The sequence below is a fragment of the Chelonia mydas genome, chromosome 3, assembly GCF_015237465.2.
Source record: "Chelonia mydas isolate rCheMyd1 chromosome 3, rCheMyd1.pri.v2, whole genome shotgun sequence".
NCBI classification, from domain to species: Eukaryota; Metazoa; Chordata; order Testudines; family Cheloniidae; genus Chelonia; species Chelonia mydas.
Genome location: NC_057851.1, coordinates 7,815,046 through 7,842,781, shown reverse-complemented (window position 1 = coordinate 7,842,781; position 27,736 = coordinate 7,815,046). Strand labels below are relative to the sequence as shown.

General features: G+C 43.1%; 1 protein-coding gene across 2 annotated transcripts in view; it reads right to left on the bottom strand.

Moving 5' to 3' along the window:
• MSRA (methionine sulfoxide reductase A) overlaps positions 1 to 27,736 on the bottom strand; it is a 430,620-nt gene that overhangs the window by 243,002 nt on the left and 159,882 nt on the right. For both annotated transcript variants that reach the window (XM_043542091.1, XM_037893852.2), the window contains exon 2: positions 805 to 873. In XM_043542091.1, the coding sequence (XP_043398026.1) occupies positions 805 to 873 (69 nt within the window). The remainder of the gene's footprint in view (positions 1 to 804; positions 874 to 27,736) is intronic.

Below are 27,736 nucleotides of genomic sequence, written 5' to 3'. Positions count from 1 at the left end.
CCAGGTGGTCCCTTGACAGGGAGTAGACTGTCACGAGCCATTGCTGTAGGGGTCGCATCTGGAGCCTGTTGTGTGCGGCGCACCACATATGTGCACGCTGTCATGTGACCTAGGCGACGCAGGCAAACCCTGGTCATGGTCAGGGGAAACATGAAGACTTCCGCGATTGTCTAGGTAAGGATAAATATGTCCTTTCATCTGAGATGTGCTACAACTACCAGGAGGTATTTTGTGAAGACCCTTGGGGCAGTGAGAAGACCAAATGGGAGGACATAAAATTGTAAGGGTCACCTGTCAACCAATGAGAAGTCAATGGGCTTACACAGTAATAGTGACTTATTTTGTGAGTGAGTAAAGGTATCAGAATCTGTCCTTTAGGCAGAAAGGAAGGAAGAAACGAGTCAACTGAGAAAGCTATGCAAATAAACTAGATAAAACTTTCACCACAAATATTTGAGTGCAGTGGAGGTCTAGGGTCATAAATCACTTCCAGAATTTTGTATAAAGCACTGAGCTATGTCACAGGGCCTATCATACGCAAATAACTGCTACTCCGTATTTATACAAGACACTTAAAGGATTAAACATACTGTTTGTCAAACTAAGGCAAAATACTTGCAATACCCACTTTTTTGGTCATACACTTCACCAAAAACCCAACCGTTTTTTGTTGGTTATGATGATTAAAAAATGGCTATAACAGTCCAGATTGTGAAACCCTAAGGAGTGTTGCTGAAATCAAGAAGTTTGGCATGCATTCTCTCCATACGGTTTAGTGTTTTTCTTTTAGACATGATATCTTACCAAATAAAACCATCTGTGTTCCCTCTGGGAAAGGTTCCACTGTTCTGTTTCCATTGACATGGTGTTTAGCTAAAAGACAAGAAGAAAAGAAAAGTGTAGTAAAATATTGATTGCTATGGAAACACAAATACTCTTTTCAAAATGGCTCTAGGAGAGCCTGAAATTTGACTGGTCAATAACTATGGCACAGGTGTACGTTAAGTTTTGCTTACTAATCTGTATGTCAAAAATATATCAGGTTTCAGAGTGGTAGCCGTGTTAGTCTGTATCAGCAAAAAGAACAAAGAGTACTTGTGGCACCTTAGAGACTAACAAATGTATCTGAGCATAAGCTTTCGTGGGCTAAAACCCACTTCATCGGATGCACTGATGAAATGGGTTTTAGCCCACGAAAGCTTATGCTCAAATACATTTGTTAGTCTCCAAGATGCCACAAGTCATTCTTTTAAAAAAATATATCAATTCACCTCTCAGTGCGGGCTGTTATCCCATAAGAAGACCTGTATAACCCTAGTGATGTCTGAATTTAAGTAAGAAGGGCCTGTTTTTCCAGAGGTTCTAAACCCCACAGTTCCCTTGGACAAACTGGAGTTCCACTTTGGTTTTATATTTCGGACAACTTGTCTATTTCTAACATGACATAGAGTAAGCATTATATAAACATGAATAATCATCATCATCACAGTCACAAGTGAAGCATTCTTAAAAGTGGAATTCTGACCTGTACAAGGAAGCAGGAAAAATGTAATCTTGTATTGTTACTGCTGTTACTGCCTTTTGACATGACCACACATGTGAATTTTGACTTTTTTCCATGCTGCCTATCAGTAAGCTAAATTAAAAATTCATGCATCATATTCTAATGTCACATTAATTCAATAAATATCACTTCAATAATAGGCAATGGTGTATATAGTTCATTCTGTTTCTACTTTACAGATTACCCATACTTTATACTGTTATAAGATTACTACATTATTTCCATCATTGGAAGCTATACAATGGATCAGATGTGACTACTACTTCAGTTTACTAAAGCTTAACCTGGGAGGGAGAATGCCGGGGGCCAGGAGAGGGAAAACAACAAGTCTGGTTTTCACTGGCTCCATTCACTGTACAATTCAAAATCGATAGCAGTTCCACCCAAGCATTGACGTGCAATTGTTTTTAATCCTCAAATGCCTGCCACCCAATTATCTTCCACCTCCAAGCATGTCTCTGAAACTGAAACACTTTTCACACAAAAGTATATTTAGTCTCCACTGTAATCAAATTCCAACCCTTTTTCCACTCGGTTCCTAGAAGAATTGATGCACTAGACTGAATTCAACAAAACTGCACCACTTCTTTTACTGAAGCTGAAAAAGTTGCTCCACTTGAGTTTTAATTAAATTAAGTTGTCTTTTTGTATTTTCCCCACTATGTGGCTGTCCATTTTATGTTCAATTTCCAATCCCTCTCTTGACAAGACAACAGCGATTCTGTGGATCTGATATTCTGTGGAAGCAGAGGGACATATGCCATCGGCTACAATTTTAGGGCTCCACAAGTGTATTAGAAGAGAGAGAGAGAGGACATAGGGAGTCCTTCCTCTGCCCCAGTGAATCTGCACACGTGTCAGGCATAACATGAGGTTTGTGGCACTGCAGAGTGTAATGTGCATGGGGAGGAGGCAGGAGCTAACATTCTCGCAATGCTAATTCACAGAGGGGGAATTTTTATGCAAGACAAGAGTCCTCTCTCCACTACCTCTGTGTGCCAGGGCGGCTGTGCTGGGCTGAAAACAGATACAGTTCCAAAACATATTCTGTGTTATATCTAGTGCCTACCTCGAATACACTGCTTCCAGCATAAGGGAAAATCTACTAATTTGGACCCATATAGTTACTGTGGGATGAAACAGACTATGCTAAAGCTGAATGAAATATCTGAGCTTTAAGCAAAATGCAACATGCAAGATCTGATCCCAGAATATTCCCCAGGCCCTTCACTGATATCAGTTGTCTGACCATATACTTCCAAGAGAGTTAGTCCTGATAGCAACAGAAAGGGATCAAAGAGCACGAACCCAAGACAACGTGGCTGCTGTAGCTCTCCGTTCCGCAATCGCTTTCCAGATTGAGGTCCCACAGGACCTCGTCATATTGATTATCACGCTTTATATATAGTGTAAAACCTTACTGTGAGCAAACCAGGTTGAACTGGGGTATTGTATTGTTTTAGGAATGCTCTGAAATGAATGTTTTCCATTAGCAGTCAGGTGTATTGCAGAAATAATCCCAGCTTGGGTCAAACATTTATAGACAGATGCTGAGCGGGGAAAGTCAGGATGATCTGCAACTGGAGTGAGGGAAATTATAATGTGAATTGTAGGAAAATTGAAAGCCCTGGACTATGAGGGCAGAGAGATGGTTAAATATTGGAAGGGGGTGGAGGGGTTAGCTCCACGTTAGGGTAATATAGTGGCTTACGATAAATAAGACAAGAACTGTTATTGCAAAGCGGAAGGGTGTGAGAAAAATTGGGTTTATCATGGGAAAATAGCTTCAACCTTAACAATGGAGCACCTGTGGGTTTCTCCATCGTAACTGTGCACCAGTACAGGTTAAATCCCCAGGTGTGCCAGAATAGCACTCAGTGCCTCTGTGGAAAAGTCACATATATCCAGTTGCAGGATTGGGACCCTAGACTGCAAGCTTTTTGGAGCAGGAAGCTGGCATGCTTTATCTGTAAAGCTCCCTGCACACCTATAGCACTGTATAAATAAGGCATACACTGTAAAAATCAATACTTTGCAAGATGTTGATTATGAAGTTTTTTTAAAAAATACTTTCTTTCAAAGAAGCCTGGGTGAACTCAATTCACTTCATTTATTTTTAAGATAATTTACTGTGCTGCTATTATATACAAGCCCAGCAAAAAATTAGTGCTCCATTAAATTTTAAAAAAAATTTATTAAGTTAGATTCCTGATAAAGGCATTTACTGGACCTATTAATTTAACAGAATATGTTCTCTATTGATTCAAGATTAAAGTCTTTTTTTTTAAAGATTAAGAACTGTTTACTGTGGTACATCCATTCACTTGCAGCCACGAATTCTTTCGATACTACTTCTGGCCAAATGAAAGTTACACCAAGAGCAAAATTTACAGTGCATTATGCATCACTTAAGAATGCAAAATTAAATTTAATGGATCTCAAGACTAAGATTTTCAAAAGTGACTAATGCTGTTGGGGGCAGAGGCCCCCCAACCCACTGGAAATGCCTTAGACATACCTGAGTTTCAGAAAATGCTGAGCACTCACCCTTTAAAAATTGTGCCCTATATGGTGCCTCAGTAGTGCCAACCCCAAACAATCATGAATCATAGAATATTAGGGTTGGAAAGACCTCAGGATGTCATCTAATCCAATCCCCTGCTCAAAGCAGGACCAACCCCAACTAAATCATCTCAGCCAGGGCTTCGTCAAGCCAGGCCTTAAAAACCTCTAAGGATGGAGATTCCACCACCTCCCTAGGTAACCCATTCCAGTGCTTCACCACCCTCCTAGTGAAACAGTGTTTCCTAATATCCAACCTAGATCTCCCCCCACTACAACTTGAGACCACTGCTTCTTGTTCTGTCATCTGCCACCACTGAGAACAGCCAAGCTCCATCCTCTTTGGAACCCCCTTTGGATAGTTGAAGGCTGCTATCAAATCCCCCCTCACTCTTCTCTTCTGCAGTCTAAATAACCCCAGTTCCCTCAGCCTTTCCTCATATATATATATATATAGCTCAGGCATTCAGGAATGAAATCAGGAAGGCCAAATCACACTTGGAGTTGCAGCTAGCAAGGGATGTTAAAAGTAACAAGAAGAGTTTCTACAGGTATGTTAGCAACAAGAAGAAGGTCAAGGAAAGTATGGGCCCCTTACCTAATGGGGGAGGCAACCTAGTGACAGAGGATGTGGAAAAAGCTAATGTACTCAATGCTTTTTTTGCCTCTGTCATCACGAACAAAGTCAGCTCCCAGACTACTGTACTGGGCAGCACAGTATGGGGAGGAGATGATCAGCCCTCTGTGGAGAAAGAAGTGGTTCAGGACTATTTAGAAAAGCTGGACAAGCACAAGTCCATGGGGCCAGATGCACTGCATCCGAGAGTGCTAAAGGAGTTGGCAGATGTGATTGCAGAGCCATTGGCCATTATCTTTGAAAACATGGCGACTGTGGGATGTCCCAGATGATTGGGAAAAGGCTAATGTAGTGCCCATCTTTTAAAAAGGGAAGAAGGAGGCTCGCCTCAACTCAGTCCCTGGAAAAATCATGGAGGAGATCCTCAAGGAATCAACTGCTGCCTAGACACTCAGTCCCTAGTCTGTAGCAGTGCATGGGATTCTTCCGTCCTAAGTGCAGGACTCTGCACTTGTCCTTCTTGAACCTCATCAGATTTCTTTTGGCCCAATTCTCCAAATTGTCTAGGTCACTCTGGACCTTATCGCTACCCTCCAGCGTATCTACCTCTCCCCACAGCTTAGTGTCATCTGCGAACTTGCTGAGGATGCAATTCATCCCATCATCCAAATCATTAATAAAGATGTTGAACAAAACTGGCCCCAGGACCAACCCTGGGGCACTCCACTTGATACCGGCTGCCAACTAGACATTGAGCCGTTGATCACTACCCATTGAGCCCAATGATCTAGCCAGCTCTCTATCCACCTTATAGTCCATTTGCCCAGCCCATACTTCTTTAACTTGATGGCAAGCATACTGTGGGAGACCGGATCAAAAGCTTTGCTAAAGTCAAGGAATAACACATCCGCTGCTTTCCCCTCATCCACAGAGCCAGTTATCTCATCATAGAAGGCAATTAAGTTAGTCAGGAATGACTTGCCCTTGGTGAATCCATGTTGACTATTCCTGATCACTTTCCTCTCCTCCAAGTTCTTCAAAATGGATTCCTTGAGGACCTGCTCCATGATTTTGCCGGAAACTGAAGTGAGGCTAAGCGGTCTGTAGTTCCCCGGGTTCTTTAACTTTGGTTTAAAATCATGAAAGCATTTTGAGTTCTTTTTATATGCCTTCTAGTGTTTGAGCCATTAGGGTACACTCAGACAATGTTTTCAAGCTTATCTCGACAACCGTGTGGGCTAGAAACTTACTACTACTTTAAATGAAAATTAAGATTCTCACTGACCCAAATGAATCCAGTAGCTGGAGCTTCTTTTAAAAAAAACACAGCTATTAAGATTCACAAGGTGTTGACGCTACTTACATAAAACAGAGGCAAAGAGGATGTGTGCATAGGTTTGGTGCTGGTCCTGAGCAAATGGGTGAATTTCACCCTATGCTAGTAAAACAGGAGCAAGGGAGGCTGCCTGATTTAATAAAGCTTCCTGATCTGCAACTGGTATATTCTTTTATTTGCATTTATTTAATTCCAAATTTAATATGAGGGTCTGATTTTGTATATTTCATGGGGGGGAAGAAAAGGAAAATGATGCAACAGGAAAGTGTCAGATTCATTCCTTCTGTGATGGCTGACAAAGTTTAGAAGAAGAGAATTATGAGCAGTCTGAAAACTGATGTAGCAACAAAGTAACCTGTGAACTGCTTTGTGAGAAAGTGAGGCATCCTCAAAAAAGTTCCTCGTGGTCTGATTGGTAACCCACTGCGAGACACACAGGCTATCAGGCCTGATCATTCCCTACTGCTATTTCATATAACACTTTTTACTGCTGTGCACCATCAATATACAGTACATAATTGAAGGGCAGTGGTGTTCTTCTGAGTCTTGTAAAAAAGAAGGTCTTCAATCTTAATTTCCAATGAAAGACTACAACCTTTAGAAAAAATGCTAGTTTGTCAGTGTAATGAGTGTAATGTTATCATTTAGTGTCTAATGACTAAAGTGTCTGAAAATGTCAGCAAAGAGAAGCCCCAAGTCAGAGGAGAAAACTAAGCAGCAAAAACAGAAAAAGGACACCAGTGCCTTTGGGTAAAATTTCAGCACCAATCACACATCAAAACTCAGTGCCAAAAAATGAAAATAGTCTCATTTGTCATTTCTTTCTATTCAGATAATTCCTTCCTAAACCATTCAATCATCTATATTTCAGCAGCAAACAAGCTACATGCTTCTTTATCTTTTCTGCTACTTGTACTCTACTAATGTAAGCACACTGAACACAGATTGCATGATGTGTTGAATTAAATGGTGGTAACAAATACATTGTTCAAGTTTCCATGTATCCATTTGTCATATTTTCCTGAAAACCAAAACTCTGTGAATACATGTTCTTCAGTTCAGTTTATTTACAGACTGAATGAGAAGAATAGCTGCAAATTACAGGAGGCTTTAAACGCTTTAGAGTTCTGCTTCCTTGAGCTGTCTCTTAGGCTTAGAAACCATGAACAAGATTTTCAAAAATGGGTGCCTAAACTTAGACACCTGAGTAAATGACCTGATTTCCAAAGTTCTGATCAGTCCCTACTGCTATTTCGTATAACAGGGTTTTTTTTTTCCAGCTTCTATTCACTTCAATGAGAGCTGCAGTTGTTCGACACTTCTGAAAATCAGGCCACTTATTTATGTGCCTACATGTGGTCTTGGAAGCTTAACTCTAGGCACCCATTTCTAAAAATCTAGGGCCACGTATGTAAGGAAAGTCAGAGAATTTAGGGAGTCAGTCTCCAATTCAGGAAACCACTTTTAAGCCTATGCTTAAACCCATCCCTACTCAAGAGAGCATTTAAGAATATGCTTAACTTTAGACATGTTCTTAATTACTGTACTTCACTGGGACTTAAGTACTGGCATAATTGCTCTCCTGAACAGGGATGCATTCCTGAATCCAGGACCAGAATGAGAAAAGTGGATAGCTGGAAGCAATAGTGCAGGATCAGTGAGACAGCTGGAACCCAATGACCTGGGAACTCTTTTACATTTGGACTTGCATATGGAAAATCATTTGGAGACAGATAAAGTCATGAGGATGTGCATAAGGTTCTCAGTAAAGGATCTGAAGTGGAGCTGGAGTCTGACTCATGGAGTTTAACTCCATGATCTTACTTCTGTTTGATTTATTTTGTTTTTTTCTTCCCTGTTTTAACATGTGTCAATCCTAATCCACTTCATTCTTTACAAAACTTTAAGGGCCAATCCATTTTATCCTCCACACTCACACACCCTCTATCCCTCCAAGTCCCTGATTGAGGTCACCAGCTTCCCAGCCAAAGAAGCGGAAAAAAAAAACCTCTTCGAAGCTCCTCAGCTGCACTATACCTGTTGGCCATAGGGTTTACTGTTGGGTGATGAGGGGCACTTATTTCCCCCAGCATCTGCAGATGTTGCCACTGCAAGGGTGCTTACTCCCACTGTCCTGAAGGATGAGCAATCAGAACCCATCAGAAAGTCCATCTGGATTATAAAACCATCAGGTCAACCCTGCGATATTATCTTCCCTTTTTCTTTTTTACTCTGTCAGGATTTTTAAGCATTTTACCTGTGGTTGCCAATAAAGTGTCAACCTTTACCAAGACTTGTTGCTCCACGTTATCTCAGATACCACAGATATTCTGTCCCATAAGTATAAGGAAATTCTGTAATATCTTAGCTACCATCTTATGGTAACTTGGGAAATGCTGACTTTTTAAATGGCAACTGCTATACATTAGTAATTAGGACACTCATACCCAGTGGCAGATTAGCCACTGGGCAAACAGGACCTGTGCCCAGGGGCCCCAGTCATTTGAGGGACCCCAGAATAATGGGCGACCCCGCACCCTGATCCACTCCTCCCGCCCGGCGCGTGCCGGGGAGCGGTGTCAGGGCACGGGGGCTTGCCCCGCTGCACCTGCCTGGCGCTCCTGTTGTGGAATAGGGGAAGCCCCTGCGCCCCGACACCGCTCCCTGGCAGGAGCACGGGTGGGTAGGAAAGCACAGGAGGAAGGGGTGGGGAGGGGCCTCCACTTGCTCTGACCCAGGGCTTTGAGCAGGGGATTGGACTAGATGACCTCCTGAGGCCTCTTCCAACCCTGATGGGAGATAGCAATAAAATGTATGGTCAGAAAAAGTTGCCAATGCTAAAGCAAGTGTCTTTCTAGTTAGGGAAAGTAAGATTTAAAGGGTTGCTTAAACAGTTGACTTTTTTTTTTAAGAGAGAGAGACTGCGCGCGCGAGAGAGAAAATATTTCACACACACAAGACCTTGGAAAGAGGAAGTTATTTGTAAAGGTTAAATTGATTAAATTAAATTGATTGGTTAAATTCATCTCCCCTACCATCCATCCTCTTCAGGCCACTCATAGCAGACAGCCTCCATCTCACAGCTCTCTTCCCCAGCGGAGCTCTTCCAACCCTTTATGGAAGCCCACCCAATTCCTCTGCAGCTGGGTCTGACAATTGCCTGGTGATCAGGTGGCTCGATTCAATCAGGCTCAGCTGTGGGGGCAGCAGTAGCTGATCTGCCACAGGCAAGGCTGAACCTGACTGCCCTCAAAAGGCAAGCCACCCTATGACACAGCCAAGGATTTTATTAGCTCATCTCTAGGACTACAGATATTTAAGAGATATTAAAACGTTCTAAACTCAAAACAAGCAAAATGTGACAAAAGGATTTAAGTAAACATACTACAAAGCTTGTCGGGTGTTTTTAAATGTCTCCAAGCTGTGATTATGGTCTGTGATGGGCAGTGCTCATTGGCAGCATTACCTTGTGGCTAAGATGCTAGGTCTCTACTCGCCCCACCTCCAATGTCTGTCACTGGCCACTAACATGCCCTGTGGCCATCTGCCTTTTGGTGGGTGTTGACTTACCACTCCACTCAGGTCACCAGCTAGCCTCGTCCCCCTTTGGGGTAAGGAAAATGTTTGGCCCCACACCCTCACAACCGGGGAGACGACCTTCAGTCCATTTATTGACCCCTGCTGGTGTCCAGACCCAGCCAGGGAGTTTTCACAGTCTTTACCCTCCCCTTGCTTCCCCCAGGGGGAGTATGGAAGTGAGGGATTTGTGCTCTTCATAACAAGGGTTGCTGGTAAGAGAACCTGGGATCTCCCAATCCATTGGGCTCCAGCCCAGTTCCCTGTAAGAGGCAATAATATCTGGCACCCAAGAGTGTCTTAACGCTGCCACTCTGATGAGCCACTTCCTGCCATCTACCTCCCCACCAAAGTCGCACTGTTTGACACAAAGTGATAGAGAAGAGGAGAATAATTGAATCTTCAGTCCCTCTAGGTGCATCAGGCAGGCTCTTCCTCCAAGGGAAAGGCTTCTACAGCACTTCTTTTAGGAGCTTCTAGGGTAGGGCCCTGCTCTGTCAGCCCCTTTTCTGAGCTGTCTGGCTCTCTTTTAGGCTCCACCTCCAATGGGAACATGTTCTGCAGGTGGGGTCATCCGAACCCAGAGCTGCTCTTTAACTTCTTCAGTTCCAGTGTGGAGTTTACACACCGCATCACATGGACAGATAACGTACTGCATGCAATGGCACCTACTGTGTAAAAAGGGCCTTGTCTTACTTAGCAGATCTGCTCATTGTGTGTTCTCGGAGTCAGAGTGGATAATTTTAATGACAAAAATAAATTTTATAACAGATTACACCCTTAATCCCTGCAAAGCCAGCACAGCTGCTGGATCCTGTTCCAGCTCTGCAGCACCAGAATTATTAATTAAGGACCAGAGCATCATGTCTGCATGCAGGAGGGGAAAGAGTGTCACCTCAGCTGTATTTTCCCCCTTCCCCAGACCTTGTGAGAAGCAGCTCTGTGGGTCTATGGGTGAGGAGAAGGAAAGTCAGGAGGCAGCATGGTTGAAGGGATAGGTATTGTCTGCTTCTCCCCTGACCAAGTTAGTGCTGTAAGTTTCCAGCCTGAGTTAGTGCTGCCTAAGACAGCCACGCGTCACTGCCCTCTGTTGTTCAATCACTCCTGCCTCACCCACGCTGGGAGTTCCAAAAAGACCACCGGATGAGAGTTGCTGAAAGCATGACCTTGGCCAAGGCTATCATGGGGCCAGACAGGACCACAAGAAGCAGAGACCTCATTTGGTGGTACAGAGCCTCTGTGCAGATGATTCTAGCCTCTATGGATCTGCAAGAGCTGCACAAGTATAATTTATGGCAGAATTTGGCCCACAGACTCTTTATTACTGGTGATAAAGCACAAGTCACAAAGAGCTTAGCTTGACTTTCACACCCAGGCTGGATTTATAGGGCTGGCAGTTAGAAAAAAAACTTAACTTGTAAAGGGAGCAAATCTGATGTAGAGTCAGAGAAATAACAAACACAGAATCCCATGATGCCATGTTTAGAATCACTTTTTCTATACAAAAATATGTTTTTTGCTTGGTGTCCCACCATAGCTGCTTTTGCCTCCAGATTCCACTGGTCATGTTTGACAGAGGGATGGAAGAACTGACCTAATGGGTCTCTTTCATCTCTCATTCCTGAAGTTCTATCATTCTCCTTCCTGGGGTACACCATATTTGTTGACTCACTACCAAATAAAAATTCAGTTCAGGTATATAATGGCAGTTCGTTTCCTATAACTTTTTTCTGGTATTATGTTATTTTACTCACAGTAGGAGTCTTAACTGCTTTCAAACTACTATGATAAAGTATCATGAAAAATATTTACATTAAAAATGTTGTTTAAAAATAACATTTTTCTTATTAACACTGGTCACAATAAAGGACATGATGGTAGTTGAAAATAGTTTTTGAAATTTGTTTCAGAGTTGATGTATCACAATGTGACACACCACATTCCGTTTCATCCATTACATCAAATAACATTACTGTATACAACCTGATTGATGCTACAAAATGTGATGCATCTCAGCATAATATGTCAGTTCATAATCCAAAAACGTGGACTCCTCAAAAAGCCAAGTTTGTTTTTAAACAAAAGCACTAGATAATTACACAAGAATTTTGTTGTGTATTTGTTACTGGGAACATTATAGATAGAATAAAGAGAAAGTGAATATATCAAAATGAAAAATCCTTACATTTTTAGAAGGGCCAGTACACAAGTAGAGCCTTATAATCAATTATATCATCTGACTGTTTCTCAATATTTATTTGGTTCCTTCCCATCTCAATTCTCATTTTCTTACTACAGGTTTCAGAGTAACAGCCGTGTTAGTCTGTATTCGCAAAAAGAAAAGGAGTACTTGTGGCACCTCAGAGACTAACCAATTTATTTGAGCATGAGCTTTTGTGAGCTACAGCTCACTTCATCGGATGCATACTGTGGAAACTGCAGAAGACATTATATACACAGAGACCATGAAACAATACGTCCTCCCACCCCACTCTCCTGCTGGTAATAGCTTATCTAAAGTGATCATCAAGGTGGGCCATTTCCAGCACAAATACAGGTTTTCTCACCCCCCCCCCACAGTTTTTTTTCCCAAAAAACACACACACACAAACTCACTCTCTTGCTGGTAATAGCTTATCCAAAGTGACCACTCTCCCTACAATGTGCATGATAATCAAGGTGGGCCATTTCCAGCACAAATCCAGGTTTTCTCACCCCCCCACCCCCATACACACACAAACTCACTCTCCTGCTGGCAATAGCTCATCCAAACTGACCACTCTCCCCACAATGTGCATGACAATCAAGGTGGGCCATTTCCAGCATAAATCCAAGTTTAACCAGAATGTCTGGGGGGGGTGGGGTAGGAAAAAACAAGGGGAAATAGGCTACCTTGCATAATGACTTAGCCACTCCCAGTCTCTATTTAAGCCTAAATTAACAGTATCCAATTTGCAAATGAATTCCAATTCAGCAGTTTCTCACTGGAGTCTGGATTTGAAGTTTTTTTGTTGTAAGATAGCGACCTTCATGTCTGTGATTGCGTGACCAGAGAGATTGAAGTGTTCTCCAACTGGTTTATGAATGTTATAATTCTTGACATCTGATTTGTGTCCATTTATTCTTTTACGTAGAGACTGTCCAGTTTGACCAATGTACATGGCAGAGGGGCATTCCTGGCACATGATGGCATATATCACATTGGTGGATGTGCAGGTGAACGAGCCTCTGATAGGGTGGCTGATGTGATTAGGCCCTGTGATGGTGTCCCCTGAATAGATATGTGGGCACAGTTGGCAACGGGCTTTGTTGCAAGGATAGGTTCCTGGGTTAGTGGTTCTGTTGTGTGGTATGTGGTTGTTGGTGAGTATTTGCTTCAGGTTGGGGGGCTGTCTGTAGGCAAGGACTGGCCTGTCTCCCAAGATTTGTGAGAGTGTTGGGTCATCCTTCAGGATAGGTTGTAGATCCTTAATAATGCGTTGGAGGGGTTTTAGTTGGGGGCTGAAGGTGACGGCTAGTGGTGTTCTGTTATTTTCTTTGTTAGGCCTGTCCTGTAGTAGGTGACTTCTGGGAACTCTTCTGGCTCTATCAATCTGTTTCTTCACTTCAAAAACCAACCTTCCACACAAACTTCCTCGTGGCTGGATTTTACTAAAACTAGACAAGCCATTTACAACGCACACTTTGCTTCTCTACAAAAGAAAAAGGACACTAAACTTTCTAAACTACTACACGCTACAAGGGGCCACAGCAATGGTTCCCTCAACCCACCCAGCAATATTGTTAACTATCCAACTATACTCTCAGCCCAGCAGAAGCAGCTGTCCTATCTCGGGGCCTCTCCTTCTGCCCCTCCACCCCCACGAACATGATACAGTTTTGTGGTGACCTAGAATCCTATTTTCGACGTCTCCGACTCAAGGAATATTTCCAAAATACCTCTGAACAACATAATAATCCACAGAGGCCTCCCTACCAACATTACAAAAAGAAGGATTCTAGGTGGACTCCTCCTGAAGGTCGAAACAGCAGACTGGACTTCTACATAGAGTGCTTCCGCCGACGTGCACGGGCTGAAATTGTGGAAAAGCAGCATCACTTGCCCCATAACCTCAGCCGTGTGGAACACAATGCCATCCACAGCCTCAGAAACAACTCTGACATCATAATCAAAAAGGCTGACAAAGGAGGTGCTGTTGTCATCATGAATAGGTCGGAATATGAACAAGAGGCTGCTCGGCAGCTCTCCAACACCACTTTCTACAAGCCATTACCCTATGATCCCACTGAGAGTTACCAAAAGCAACTACAGTATTTGCTCAAGAAACTTCCTGAAAAAGCACAAGATCAAATCCACACAGACACACCCCTGGAACCCCGACCTGGGATATTCTATCTACTACCCAAGATCCATAAACCTGGAAATCCTGGACGCCCCATCATCTCAGGCATTGGCACCCTGACAGCAGGATTGTCTGGCTATGTAGACTCCCTCCTCAGGCCCTACGCTACCAGCACCCCCAGCTACCTTCGAGACACCACTGACTTCCTGAGGAAACTACAATCCATCGGTGATCTTCCTGATAACACCATCCTGGCCACTATGGATGTAGAAGCCCTCTACACCAACATTCCACACAAAGATGGACTACAAGCCGTCAAGAACACTATCCCCAATAATGTCACGGCTAACCTGGTGGCTGAACTTTCTGACTTTGTCCTTATCCAAAACTATTTTACATTTGGGGACAATGTATACCTTTAAATCAGCGGCAATGCTATGGGTACCCGCATGGCCCCACAGTATGCCAACATTTTTATGGCTGATTTAGAGCAACGCTTCCTCAGCTCTCGTCCCCTAACGCCCCTACTCTACTTGCGCTATATTGATGACATCTTCATCATCTGGACCCATGGAAAAGAAGCCCTTGAGGAATTCCACCATGATTTCAACAATTTCCATCCCACCATCAACCTCAGCCTGGTCCAGTCCACACAAGAGATCCACTTCCTGGACACTACAGTGCTAATAAACAATGGTCACATAAACACCACCCTATACCGGAAACCTACTGACCGCTATTCCTACCTACATGACTCCAGCTTTCACCCTGACCACACCACACGATCCATCGTCTTCAGCCAAGCTCTGCGATACAACCGCATTTGCTCCAACCCCTCAGACAGAGACAAACACCTACAAGATCTCTATCAAGCATTCTTACAACTACAATACCCACCTGCGGAAGTGAAGAAACAGATTGATAGAGCCAGAAGAGTTCCCAGAAGTCACCTATTACAGGACAGGCCTAACAAAGAAAATAACAGAACACCATTAGCCGTCACCTTCAGCCCCCAACTAAAACCCCTCCAACGCATTATTAAGGATCTACAACCTATCCTGAAGGATGACCCAACACTCTCACAAATCTTGGGAGACAGGCCAGTCCTTGCCTACAGACAGCCCCCCAACCTGAAGCAAATACTCACCAACAACCACATACCACACAACAGAACCACTAACCCAGGAACCTATCCTTGCAACAAAGCCCGTTGCCAACTGTGCCCACATATCTATTCAGGGGACACCATCACAGGGCCTAATCACATCAGCCACCCTATCAGAGGCTCGTTCACCTGCACATCCACCAATGTGATATATGCCATCATGTGCCAGGAATGCCCCTCTGCCATGTACATTGGTCAAACTGGACAGTCTCTACGTAAAAGAATAAATGGACACAAATCAGATGTCAAGAATTATAACATTCATAAACCAGTCGGAGAACACTTCAATCTCTCTGGTCACACAATCACAGACATGAAGGTCGCTATCTTACAACAAAAAAACTTCAAATCCAGACTCCAGTGAGAAACTGCTGAATTGGAATTCATTTGCAAATTGGATACTATTAATTTAGGCTTAAATAGAGACTGGGAGTGGCTAAGTCATTATGCAAGATAGCCTATTTCCCCTTGTTTTTTCCTACCCCACCCCCCCCCAGACATTCTGGTTAAACTTGGATTTATGCTGGAAATGGCTCACCTTGATTGTCATGCATATTGTGGGGAGAGTGGTCAGTTTGGATGAGCTATTGCCAGCAGGAGAGTGAGTTTGTGTGTGTATGGCGGTGGGGGGGGTGAGAAAACCTGGATTTGTGCTGGAAATGGCCCACCTTGATTTTCATGCACGTTGTAAGGAGAGTGGTCACTTTGGATAGGCTATTACCAGCAGGAGAGTGAGTTTGTGTGTGTATGGGGGTGGGGGGTGAGAAAACCTGGATTTGTGCTGGAAATGGCCCACCTTGATTATCATGCACATTGTAGGGAGAGTGGTCACTTTGGATAAGCTATTACCAGCAGGAGAGTGAGTTTGTGTGTGTGTGTTTTTTGGGGAAAAAAAAGGGGGGGGGGGGGTGAGAAAACCTGTATTTGTGCTGGAAATGACCCACCTTGATTTTCATGCACGTTGTAAGGAGAGTGGTCACTTTGGATAGGCTATTACCAGCAGGAGAGTGAGTTTGTGTGTGTGGTTTTTGGAGGGGGGTGAGGGGGTGAGAGAACCTGGATTTGTGCAGGAAATGGCCCACCTTGATTATCATACACATTGTGAAGAGAGTGGTCACTTTGGATGGGCTATTACCAGCAGGAGAGTGAGTTTGTGTGGGGTGGGGGCGGAGGGTGAGAAAACCTGGATTTGTGCTGGAAATGGCCCAACTTGATGATCACTTTAGATAAGCTATTACCAGCAGGAGAGTGGGGTGGGAGGACGTATTGTTTCATGGTCTCTGTGTATATAATGTCTTCTGCAGTTTCCACAGTATGCATCCGAAGAAGTGAGCTGTAGCTCACGAAAGCTCATGCTCAAATAAATTGGTTAGTCTCTAAGGTGCCACAAGTACTCATTTCCTTACTATAAATTCTTTTTTCTTTACCATTATATCATTGAGGAGTCACAGTGGCTTCTTCTTGTTCCTTGCAGTTTTCTTTTTTGGTGGGAATTATATTCAGTTTTACCTTACTTATATTGTTTTGTAAATGCTTCAGTCTTCTACCATGCTTGTAGATTTTAATACTTCCCCCCATCCTGCTCACTAGATTACTTAATTTCTGAAAAGTATGCTCTCTTGTTGAGCATCCTCAACTCATCTTTTCCTCCATGCCACTACGTAAGTAAAGACTGTCTTCCATTTCGCATAGAACCCTCCCCCTTAAATAATTTATAAGTCCACTACCCGCTCATCATTCAAATCCCTCCGAGACCCATTTCCTCTGAGAGCACTTCAAGAAACTTGACACCTAAAAGAAAGTTCCAGGGGCAGTCAGGTATGTATTTATTTGTTTAAAAAATATTAGTATATATAATGAATATAAAAATGCACAATTTGTCTGCATTCATACAACCCACCTTTTGTGTATTGCCTGTTTTCTTAGGCCCATTCCCGCAAAAAGTTACTCGTGCTTAACTTTAAGCACATGAGCAGTTCTGCTGAAGTCAAGTTAAAAACATGAGCAAGTGTCTGCAACATCAGAGCACCAGATTGAAAAGTTTTCAGAGCAAGGATTGCATCTCCCTATGTATCTGTACAGACTCCTACCACATGAGGCCATTATCCTGAATGGTGACTATGCCCCTCTCATAATAAATAAATAATAATAAAAGATAAAGTAAAAATGATACCATAGGACAAAGTTAGCCTACCTACAGCAGCTGCTAATGCCAGATTTTGTCGCTGTGCTGCAGTCACAGAGTTCCAGCTGACATGCTGCTTACATGAGGTAAGCGCTTCAGAGGGATACGGTGTTGCCAAGTCATGTGATATGATTGTGAGTCTTGGTGTTTTTCTTAAAGACCCAGCTCCAGGAGTGCTGGAACAATTTTTATAGTGGGGGTTCTGGGAGCCATTGAACCAAACTGTAAACCCTGTATATAATGGAAACCACTTCAATCCAGGAAGTGTGCAAGCACGCCCAGTTCTAGCACCTATGCCCAGCTCTTGAAGTCATGCCCACATGCTCAGGGTCTAACCGATCGCCATATTTGGGATCGGGAAGGAATTTTCCCCGGGGTCAGATTGGCTGAGACCCTGAGAGGGGTTTTGCCTTTCTCTGCAGCATGGGTGATGGGTGCCTTGCAGGTTTAAACTAGTGTAAATGGTTAATTCTCTGTAACTTGAAGTCTTTAATCCATGATTTGAGGACTTCAGTAACTCAGCCAGAGGTTAGGGATCTATTACAGGAGTGGCTGGGCGAGGTTCTGTGGCCTGCAATGTGCAGGAGGTCAGACTAGAAAGATGATCACAATGGTCTCTTCTGACCTTAAAGCCTATGAGTCCAATTATGTAAGAACATCAGCTTTCATTTTAAAAAAAGTAAGTTTCTAGCCCCCATGGTTGCAAAGAAAAGCTGGGAAATGTGAATGCTAAAGACTCAAAAACCCAAAAGCAAATAAAAAACACAAAGTGTATTATTGTCATCTTCAACTCAGACCTCTCTCTAGGTCCTCACAACCGATCTACATTAATCTTGCCGATTCTTTCTGCATCACATTTCTGAGCTATGGCCTGTGCAATCCATTCACACAGCTAAAACTCTCATCCAAGCTCCCCCCATCTCACAACTCGATTACCAGCATCTTTTTCTCTTGCCTTCACAAATGTACTCTTGCCCTGCTCATATCCATTCAGAATGCTGCCGTCAAGATCATTCTTCTAGCCCATCAGACCATGTCGCTCCTCTGTTTGCATCTCTCCACTGGCTACCGCTTCTTTATCATAGCAAACATAAGTGCCTTGTCTTCACTTGGAAGGCCCTTCATGGCCTCTCCCCACCCTACCCAACATCTCTCAGTACTGAAATGTCAACTCCCACCTCAGTCACCCACTTGTTACATTTTCAAATGAACAACTTTCTGCTTTCTGCTGTGCTGTCCCTCAGGTCTGGGAGGAGTGCCTCATAAACATCTCCAAAGCTACTTCATTATCCTCCTTCAAATCTTTCTGCCCAATATGGTTTAATTCAGTGGTTCTGAGCCAGGAGTACGTGTACGTGTACCCCTGGGGCTACACAAAGGTCTTCTAGGAGGTACATCAACTCATCTAGATATTTGCCTCATTTTACAAAAGTCTACATAAAAAGCACTAGCGAAGTCAGTACAAACTAAAATTTCATACAATGAATTGTTTATGCTGCTCTATATGCTATACACTGAAATGTAAGTACAATATTTATATTCTAACTGATTTATTGTATAATTATATGTTAAAAATGAGAAAGTCAGCAATTTTTCAGTAAGAGTGTGCTGTGATACTTTTGTATTTTTATGTCTGATTTTGTATGCAAGGAGTTTTTAAGTGAGGTGAAACTTGGGGTATGCAAGACAAATCAGACTCCTAACAGGGGTACAGTAGTCTGGAAAGGTTGAGAACCACTGGTTTAATTGTTTCCTTGTATTCCCCTGTAAATGAGTCCACTAGTTGTTAGCCACCCCCTCATGGCCAGGAGTGGTGCAGTGGCTTCTCTCCCAGCAACTTGGCCCTCCAGCCATTCCAGGGTCACAACTGTCCAAACTAAAAGTTTCAACAATGTCTTAACAGAAACAAAATTCTTCCTCACCTCACTGGGGCTATTCTTTAGCCTGTAGCTCCCTTGCTGGGCTCAATAACTCTGTGTGGGTTTGTATGCCCCCTTCCTTGGGGCTGGTAGAGGAACCCACTCACCCCCTCTAGTCTGAACTCTGGGCCATGGCCTGAACTAAGCAACTAGGTCTGCTCCTTTACCTGTGCTGCAGTTTCTCTTGGGCCACTTCCTACCCAGCCTCTTAAGTTCTCCTCTGGTTCTCTCCATCTCTTCCCTGCTCAATCAGGATCTCTCACAGGCCTCCTTGCCTGGAAAGTTTTTTTTTACTTTCTGAGCTTCCTACCTGGCTCTCTCCAGCCCTTTCTGCAGCTAGGCTTTATCACTACTTAGGCCTGGTCCTCATTCCCCTTACTGCAGCCACCTTCTGCTTTTTATGGGGAATTTGCCTGATGCCCCTCAGGTGGGGCTCATTCTATAATCAGGTTGGCTTAGCCCCATGCTCTCCAGCCCTCTGGATATTCCCCAGATTGTCTGTTTCCATCTGTTGTCTCTTTGTTTTACGCTTAGATCGTCCAGTATTTGGGCCAATCTTTGTTTTGTGTTTGTACAGCATCTAGAACAGTGGGATCCTGGCCCATGACTAGGGCTCCTAAGCACCATAGTAATACCTATAATAATAATAACGTATATTAAGCCAATCTCATGATTTTGGGGGTCTGTCTCATGACTGTTGAATGGCTTGGGGTTGGCAATACTGAGTATATTTCTCTGAATTTCCCTCTCTGCAAGAATAGGGCAGCAGGCCAGTACTGGGGGTGTATAGTGGCAACCCCATCCTTTTCCTGATACATCCCCAGAGCAGAAGCAGTATGCAGCACTGGTCATCCATGTGCTACAGACTATCCAGGCAATTTCTACAGTTTGGCATATCAGAGAGTGTCAGCAGCGTTCAGTCGCTGGTGTAGGAAGGGAATGCACTTGATGTAATATAACTGGACTATAATAAAGAATTTGATCTAATGCCTTTCAAAAATCTTAGTTGAAGTCTTAATTCCAATTAACTTCACTAGGAGCATTGTCACATGGACTGAAAAGTGGCTGGTGAACTGAGAACAAAGGTTGATGATAAAAACTGTGTAAGTGAACTGGGAGGAGATGTCCAGCAGGGCATGGCAGGGCTGATTATTAATCTTAGGTTTATTTAACATCTATCTTAATTATTTCAAATAATTATTTCAAAAACACATTAATAAAAATATGCAGTTGGGAGGAAGTGTGTACACAATGAAAAATAACAAAGTTCTAGGCAGAAACTCTATAATAAAGCAAGAGACTTTTGAGACTGTAGCTCACGAAAACTTATGCTCAAATAAATTGGTTAGTCTCTAAGGTGCCACAAGTACTCCTGTTCTTTTTGCGGATACAGACTAACACAGCTGCTACTCTGAAACTTAGCTTTAGGAATAATACTGTTTTCCTCATTATGGAGGGACTTCTCAACCGTGATACCTGCTGGGGAGAAAATTTCCCCAAAGTGTAGAGATTATAGCTGCAGTGGGGCTGGCAGATCCTGCAGGGAAACAATCTGTACTATCCTAATGGTTGGTGCAGAGTGTGCAACCCCACATAGGCGCCGTCTCCATGGGTATGCCGAGGCTGGAGCACCCACAGGAAAAAATAGTGGGTGCTCAGCACAGGTCCTGAGGGAGAAGTCTGTGTAGATCGAAAGTTTGTGTCTCTCTCACCATCAAAAGATGGTCCAATCAAAAATATTACGTCATCCACCTTGTCTCTTTAAAAATCTGGGCCTCAATGAACAAACATTCATCAGACCTCACAATATCCCAGTCAGGTATTATTATACATATTTTAAAATTTGGCAAATTGAGGCACAGACATGTCAAGTACCTGCCAACGTTCAGAAAGCCACGGTGAAGCATGTCTTGTTCTAGCTCTCTTCCAACTCCTTTCCAACAGCTTAAAACATTCTGTTTATTGAACTAATAAAGCAGAATGGTGGGAATTCAGGAGTCACTTTCTATTAATGAGTTAACTTCACTCAATCATTTACAATTTCATTTTTCTAAGGACTGAAATTTTAATTTGTGTAATACTTCTATTAATTACAATGCCTAATAACAATGTCTAACTCAGACATCTGTTAAAAGTATGTAAAGTTAATTTATTGGAAAATTTCCAGCAGAGCTCAATTAAAATCTTCCCCAGTTAAGTTAATGCATGCAATTTATAATGAATATCTAAATTAGATATTGTTAATAACAACAACTAATTAAAATATAATTTAAAACATTAAAAACTTGCATTTAATATTGAAAAATATAAAATACAGAATTCTTTGCAAGATTGTAGAGCAAAAACTTTTTCAATAGGTTATTCCCATATCCTATATTGATTTAACAAAGTCCATATTTCAGACCATTGTAATGCATTAGTGCCTAGTGAAACTATTTGTTGTACAAAGTACTGCAGGCAAATATTATCATTCATTACTTAATAGATTTTTGTTGTCCTAGTTATACTTTATCTTCATAAGAAATTTTTAGTGTCTCTGTGTACTCTCTTGCAGCCTTATATTTGTCAAAGTGGGTTTTGCTGTATTTAAATAATTACAGTATTTTGCAGCATATCTGCAGTCTTGTGAATTAAACCAATAAATGAAACAAACAGTGGTGTTTTCTCATCTGATCATCGTCATCGTATTATCATTGCTGAGCCTGACTGCATGTCTCCACTATGCCGATAATCTGTTTTTAAAAATGGATCTACATGAAGCCACGGAAATGAGGTGCAGCACAGTAATGCTTTAGTGAAGCATTACAGTAAACCACAGTCCCTTAAAGCACAGCTGACATTTCTTTTTTCTTGTGAAGACGTCAGTAGCTTTAAGCAGGAAGCAGCATGCAGACTGTGATACAGTATCTCTCTAGTACACATTCCCCCTTGATGGCAGATTATCTGCCTGGAGGTTGCATTAGGCTTCAGTCAGCTGTCAGTCAGCAGATGAGCAGGAACGGTCCAGTGCCTCTTCGCCCTACTCCCATCTGACAGTGATAAATGATCAGGCCTAATGCTCAGCTAAGCTTGACGGGTCCAGGCCTCCCCTTACAATCTGTTACAGACTGACATCAACCTTTTTTCTTTAATATCCCCTGTCGGCACAGCAAAGCAGGATCACTGGGGTGTTAAGGTTAGGCCTATTGGCTTTTTTCTTCCAAAAAAGGGAATTACTACTTTATTCCTTTGAAGAAGCTCATAATCTGATGGGGGGAAATAAAGCAAGATGAGCACGTATGGTGTTATAAAACTGCATAGTGAACATGCCTTGGTTATCTAGCTCCCTAAAAAAACAGATACCTCTAACCAAAAGCTTCAGAAACATACATCAGCCTTACATACATCTTGTCTGAAGTACTCTCCTACTTAAGAAACAATGACAAGTTATTGGTCTTTGTTGTTGTTTGGGGTCAGGAGTGGGAAGGGGATTTTAAAAAAGACCAAAAGAGGGCAGGTTAATTAGGTTTAGGGTGACCAGATGTCCCGATTTTATAGGGACAGTGCCGATATTTGGAGCTTTTTCTTATATAGGTGTCTATTGCCCCCCACCTCGTGTCCCCATTTTTCATACTTGCTATCGGGTAACCCTAATTAGCTGTTAACTTACTATAAGAGCTTTTTCAGCTCAGCCTCTGTCATGTAGTTTCAGTTGCCCTTCTGCTTCTTAGTACATATATTTTACATGCTCAGTTTATTCTCCCTGGCAAATATATCTTGTGATTGGCCCAGGAAGTTAGGCCCTACCCATGGAACCCTTACTTGAGTTGGTGAGCACTTACTCATGTGAGTAATCCTATTAACAACAATGAAACAGCATGCAGTAAGAGTTCCACAATCAAGTCCTTATTTCATATGTTGTGTTTTTTCTGTCTAATGACATATACACAAAGGGTAACATTTTCAAAAGCTCATAAGTGATTTAGGATGAGTGGAATTTACAAGAGCGCCTAAGCAGGTTAGGCATTTAACTGTCACTGAAAGTCATGGGAGTTAGACATCTAACCTGCTGAGGTGCTTTTGGAAAACCTTCTAGGTTCCTATCTGCATCTTTAGGCACACTTGTAAATCTGGCCCTTAGAAATCTAGGTCCCATTTTCAAAAATGACTTAGGTACTTAGGAGCCTAAGTCCCAAATCAAACTCCTAAGTGCCTATGTCACTTTTCTAAGTCATTTATACACCTTTGAAAATTTTACCGATAAACCAATTGCAGAAACTTATTAAAATATAACTTCAAGACTTGGCTCAGCAAATTTCAAAAGTGAAACTATGTATAGTGGTCTCAACCTGGCCATAGAGAGCATTTGTCCACTTCAATAAACCACCACACAACCTGGCACAATTATATATGATTAGTACTCAACGTTCAAGAGAGGCCCGTAGATAAGATAGAATAGAATGAGTGGTGGGGGCCAGGTCGCAGGAGCAGGAGCAGAGCTGTGAAGAAAGGATGCACGACAGGTTAGGATGGATGTGCATTCACGCAGCACTTAAACAAAAATATGACAAAGTAATTTCACACAAACACAACATTAGCAAGGGTTTTGTGGGTATACTGGGTCTGAATTACAAATAGCAGCACAATTTGGGATCTGTTCACTAGGTTAATAGAAAACACTGGATTTTTCCTCCATCTTATGAAAATAGATTCCAAAGCCAGCAGGGACCATTATGATCATCTAGTCTGTTGGCCAGTCACTCTTTAATCCTCAGAAAATCTGTGCTCGTAGGACAACCGGGAGTTCTATGAGCACTGCCGAAACTGCTGTTTATGGTAGGAGGCATCTGCTACCTCTCTCACTGCCTGGAGGATGAACAGGCTTCTCCCTGAAATGCCCACAATACATGATGGACTGGAGGGGAAAACAGAGGCACTGCCTGCAAAGGATGACATGTGGAACAGCTATCCAGAACCCTCAGAAGACAATGTGAGGAGTGACAAGGGCTTGGATGATGGGGCAAGGGAGCCAGTCCAAGTAATAACAAGTAATAGTAGTTGTGCACCTACTTACAGTAATTTAATCCATACAACATTTTCCTAGTTTGCTTATGAGAATGTCATGTGGGACTGTTAAAGGTCTTACTAAAATCAAGATATATCATGACTCCTGCTCTCCCCCACCCCCGCCATCCACTGGGCTACTTACCCTATCAAAGAAAGAAATTCTTGGTTTGATAAGATTTGTTCTTAATAAATTCATGCCGACTAGTATTTATCACCCTACTATACTCTAGGTGCTCACAAGCTGATTAATAATTTGCTCCAGTATCTTTCCAGGTATCAAAGTTAAGTATGAAGTATATTTAGTTTCAACCACTTTAATTATAAAAGCCAAACATGCCAGGATGAGGTAACTTTTGGCTTTATACAAATTATGAGTTGGAACAGGTGGAGAACTCTGGTAACTTTTGATCTCTACTGAGCTAGGGCAAATTCGAATGGGTTACCTAGAAGTGAAAGACTCTGTATACCATTACCAGCCTCCTGAACTGTCCAGTTACCCATTGTGAACAAATCTGTATTTAATGTTTCCATGTCATTCTCACATTAAGAATCTTGCAGTTTAAATAGCTATAAAAGTACTAATTATGTTTTTCCTCAACATTTTATAGCAAACTATCCCTCTAAGGAAGGTAATACTGTATCATATTGCTGTAGATCCATAACTCACTCTAGACCTAGTTTCACAATCAGTGAGGGAATAATGAAATGACAATTGCTGCCTATGTGTAAGCGGGGCAATAGTCCCGCTATTGTGGGGAATTTTCCTGGCTTCTGCACTACCCCGGTGAAGTGGGCTAGCAAAAGGATCTGAGTCCTTGCTCCCACTTCCTTTACCCAGTGGCCTCCCTGCCCTTGAGGGCTCCCCTTCCACTCTCCTGTCTGGCAGAATCCTCGTAACGCCAACAAGGCTAGGACCAGGATTCCTGGGGGGCTTGACCCCCAACCTTGCTGTGGTCACCTAGGACAGAGGCTAGGGTGTCCCCACTCCAGGGTACGCTCTCTGCCTTGGGCACTTCTCTGACCCACTGACCATTACATACAATTTAAAGCAAATGCAAGTTATTTAATCAACAATTAATTCTAAAAAGAATAAGGAAAAATGGGAAAGGTTAAAGGAAACACATCAACCCGCTCTGCAGCAGGGAACATCACAAACAGTGTCTCTGGAATGTCAGGGTAGCTCACAGTCTGTTCCTTGTAAGTCCCAGGTCTTCTTCTCAGGGCCTGGCTGTGCTGCAGGGATGCTGTGGGTTGGACACTTGCTCTGCTGGTGGCCACATACTCTCAGGCTCTAAGTGGTAGGACCCTTCTTTCCAGTGTCACCCCCGCCCTCTCGGGGTTACGATCCAAGCCTGGCCTGCAAAACCTCTTGGCTGAGCTGTCTCCCTGTGCTGGGCCCGCTGCCCAGGGTCCGCCTCGCTCTCCCCAGCTGCTCACCGCACTCAGCTCCGCACTGCTCCAGCCCCAGCTGCACCACTCTGTCTCTGCTGCTCTGCCTCCAGCTCCCTGGGCTGCTTCTTTGGCCCCTCTGGCTCTGGTTGCTGCAGCTCTGCTCCCAGGACAGGTCTGCTCTGCAGGCTGCTTCTGTGACTCTGCTCCCAGCACTGACCTGCTTCGTGGGCTCCTTTTCTGGCCCCTCTGGCTCTGGTTGCTGCAGCTCTCCTCCCAAGACAAGTCTGCTCTCTCTGGGCTGTGCCTCTGGCTTTGGGGCTGCAGCTCTGCTCCCAGGACAGGGGCTGCTCTCTCTGGATCTGGCATAGCTCTGCACCCCAGCTCAGCTTGGGCCCCTGCTTTCTCCTTAGCTCAGCGCCACTCTGTCTGACTCAGGCAATTCCAGCTCACACGGGGGACAGGATCTCCCTGGCCTCCTGACTCCCTGATTAGCCTGTCCACCCTGTCATTCTGGCTGACCTAGAGCATTGGCCTCTACCCATTGTTCCTGGGGGCTATCAGTCTCAGGGTCCTGATTTCCCATAGACCCTTCCCCTTTTAGTACTGGGAACTAGCCAACCAAAACACCCCCACTGAATGTTAGTAAGGGGGCAACAGTCCCCTTACATTTGCAAAACAGGGATTACTGCTGAACTATATTTGGTGTTTGATAATGGGAAACCAAAGCTGTATTTAGAATATAGAAGATAACATCTGTAAGGGTATACAAAGTAGTCTGCTGTACGTTTACTTTATGAAACTATTTTGAAGTTGCTTCTGTCGGATTTCAAGTTTCTATTTAGCAGTTAACACGTCGGGCCACCGACGGGGGTGGGGGGCAAAAGGGGCAGTTACCCCGGGGCCGGCAATTTAAAAGAGAGCCCCAGGCCCCTTTAAATCACCACCTGAGCCCCGGGCAGCGCAGGCCAGGTAGCGCAAATGGGCCAGGGAGCGCGAATGGGCTGGCTAGGGGAAGCCACTCCGGGCCCCCGTACAGGTAAGAATTTTATATTACTTTCATGCCTGATGGCAAGTAAGGATCTCCTGAATGAAAACCTCAGAAATCTTCTCCATAGCCATTCATAGGGAGTCATAAATCTCATCCTTCACAGTCAGGCATGCAGGAGCTCCCATATGGCAGGACTAATGCAAGATCTCTCACCTGTCAATCATAATAGCTTGTGCCAATTCTAAGTGAGAATTCAAGATTCCAATGGCAATCAGAGACAATAGAGTTCAAAATTTCTGATATTTAATATCACTTCTACTTCTTGCATAGAAGGTTATAAAACATGCATTTTTATTAGGAAAAAAATAAAACAAATATGTACTCAGATCTTTTTTAATTGAATGTGTAATATATACTTGACTCAATACGTAGTTTAGGTTCCATGCTATGCTTACTTTCATATGTATACCATAATATCCATGACTACACTTGCTCCAGGGGTCTATTGGATAAATAAATATCATAACAAACCTATAGCCATGTAGTGTTTCGGGGCACACACTGCTGTACATGTTGGCCACCTGAACTTCACAGCAGCAGAGGGGATAGGACTGCTGTTCCAAAACCAAAAACTAAAAACACTTGGATCTAAATACAGGCCCAGCTGAAATCAATGGCAAAACTCCTATTGGCTTCATTGGGGCCAGGATTTTAGTCTCCAAGATTTTAGAATCTTGACCTTCATCACACATGGCACCTAATTAAGCACAAGAGAAGTTCCAGTGAAGTAAATGGGACTACTCACCTACTTAAAGTTAGGCAATTGTTTAAGTCCCTTGCTGAATTGGGGCCCTTTTTAGCACGTAGTAGGACACGGTCTATTATTACACATAGCTGAGAAGTTCTGATTCTGTCCAATAGAGGGTACTATTGTGCATACATGCACATGCACCCACACCCCCATTAATTACAATATAGTCCCATATACATTCTTTTTAAAGTAGCATATTATCTATTATAGACAGTAATGGTTCCATCTTATAAATCTGTAGGTAGGCACTTTTTCAAAAATAGGATTTCTAA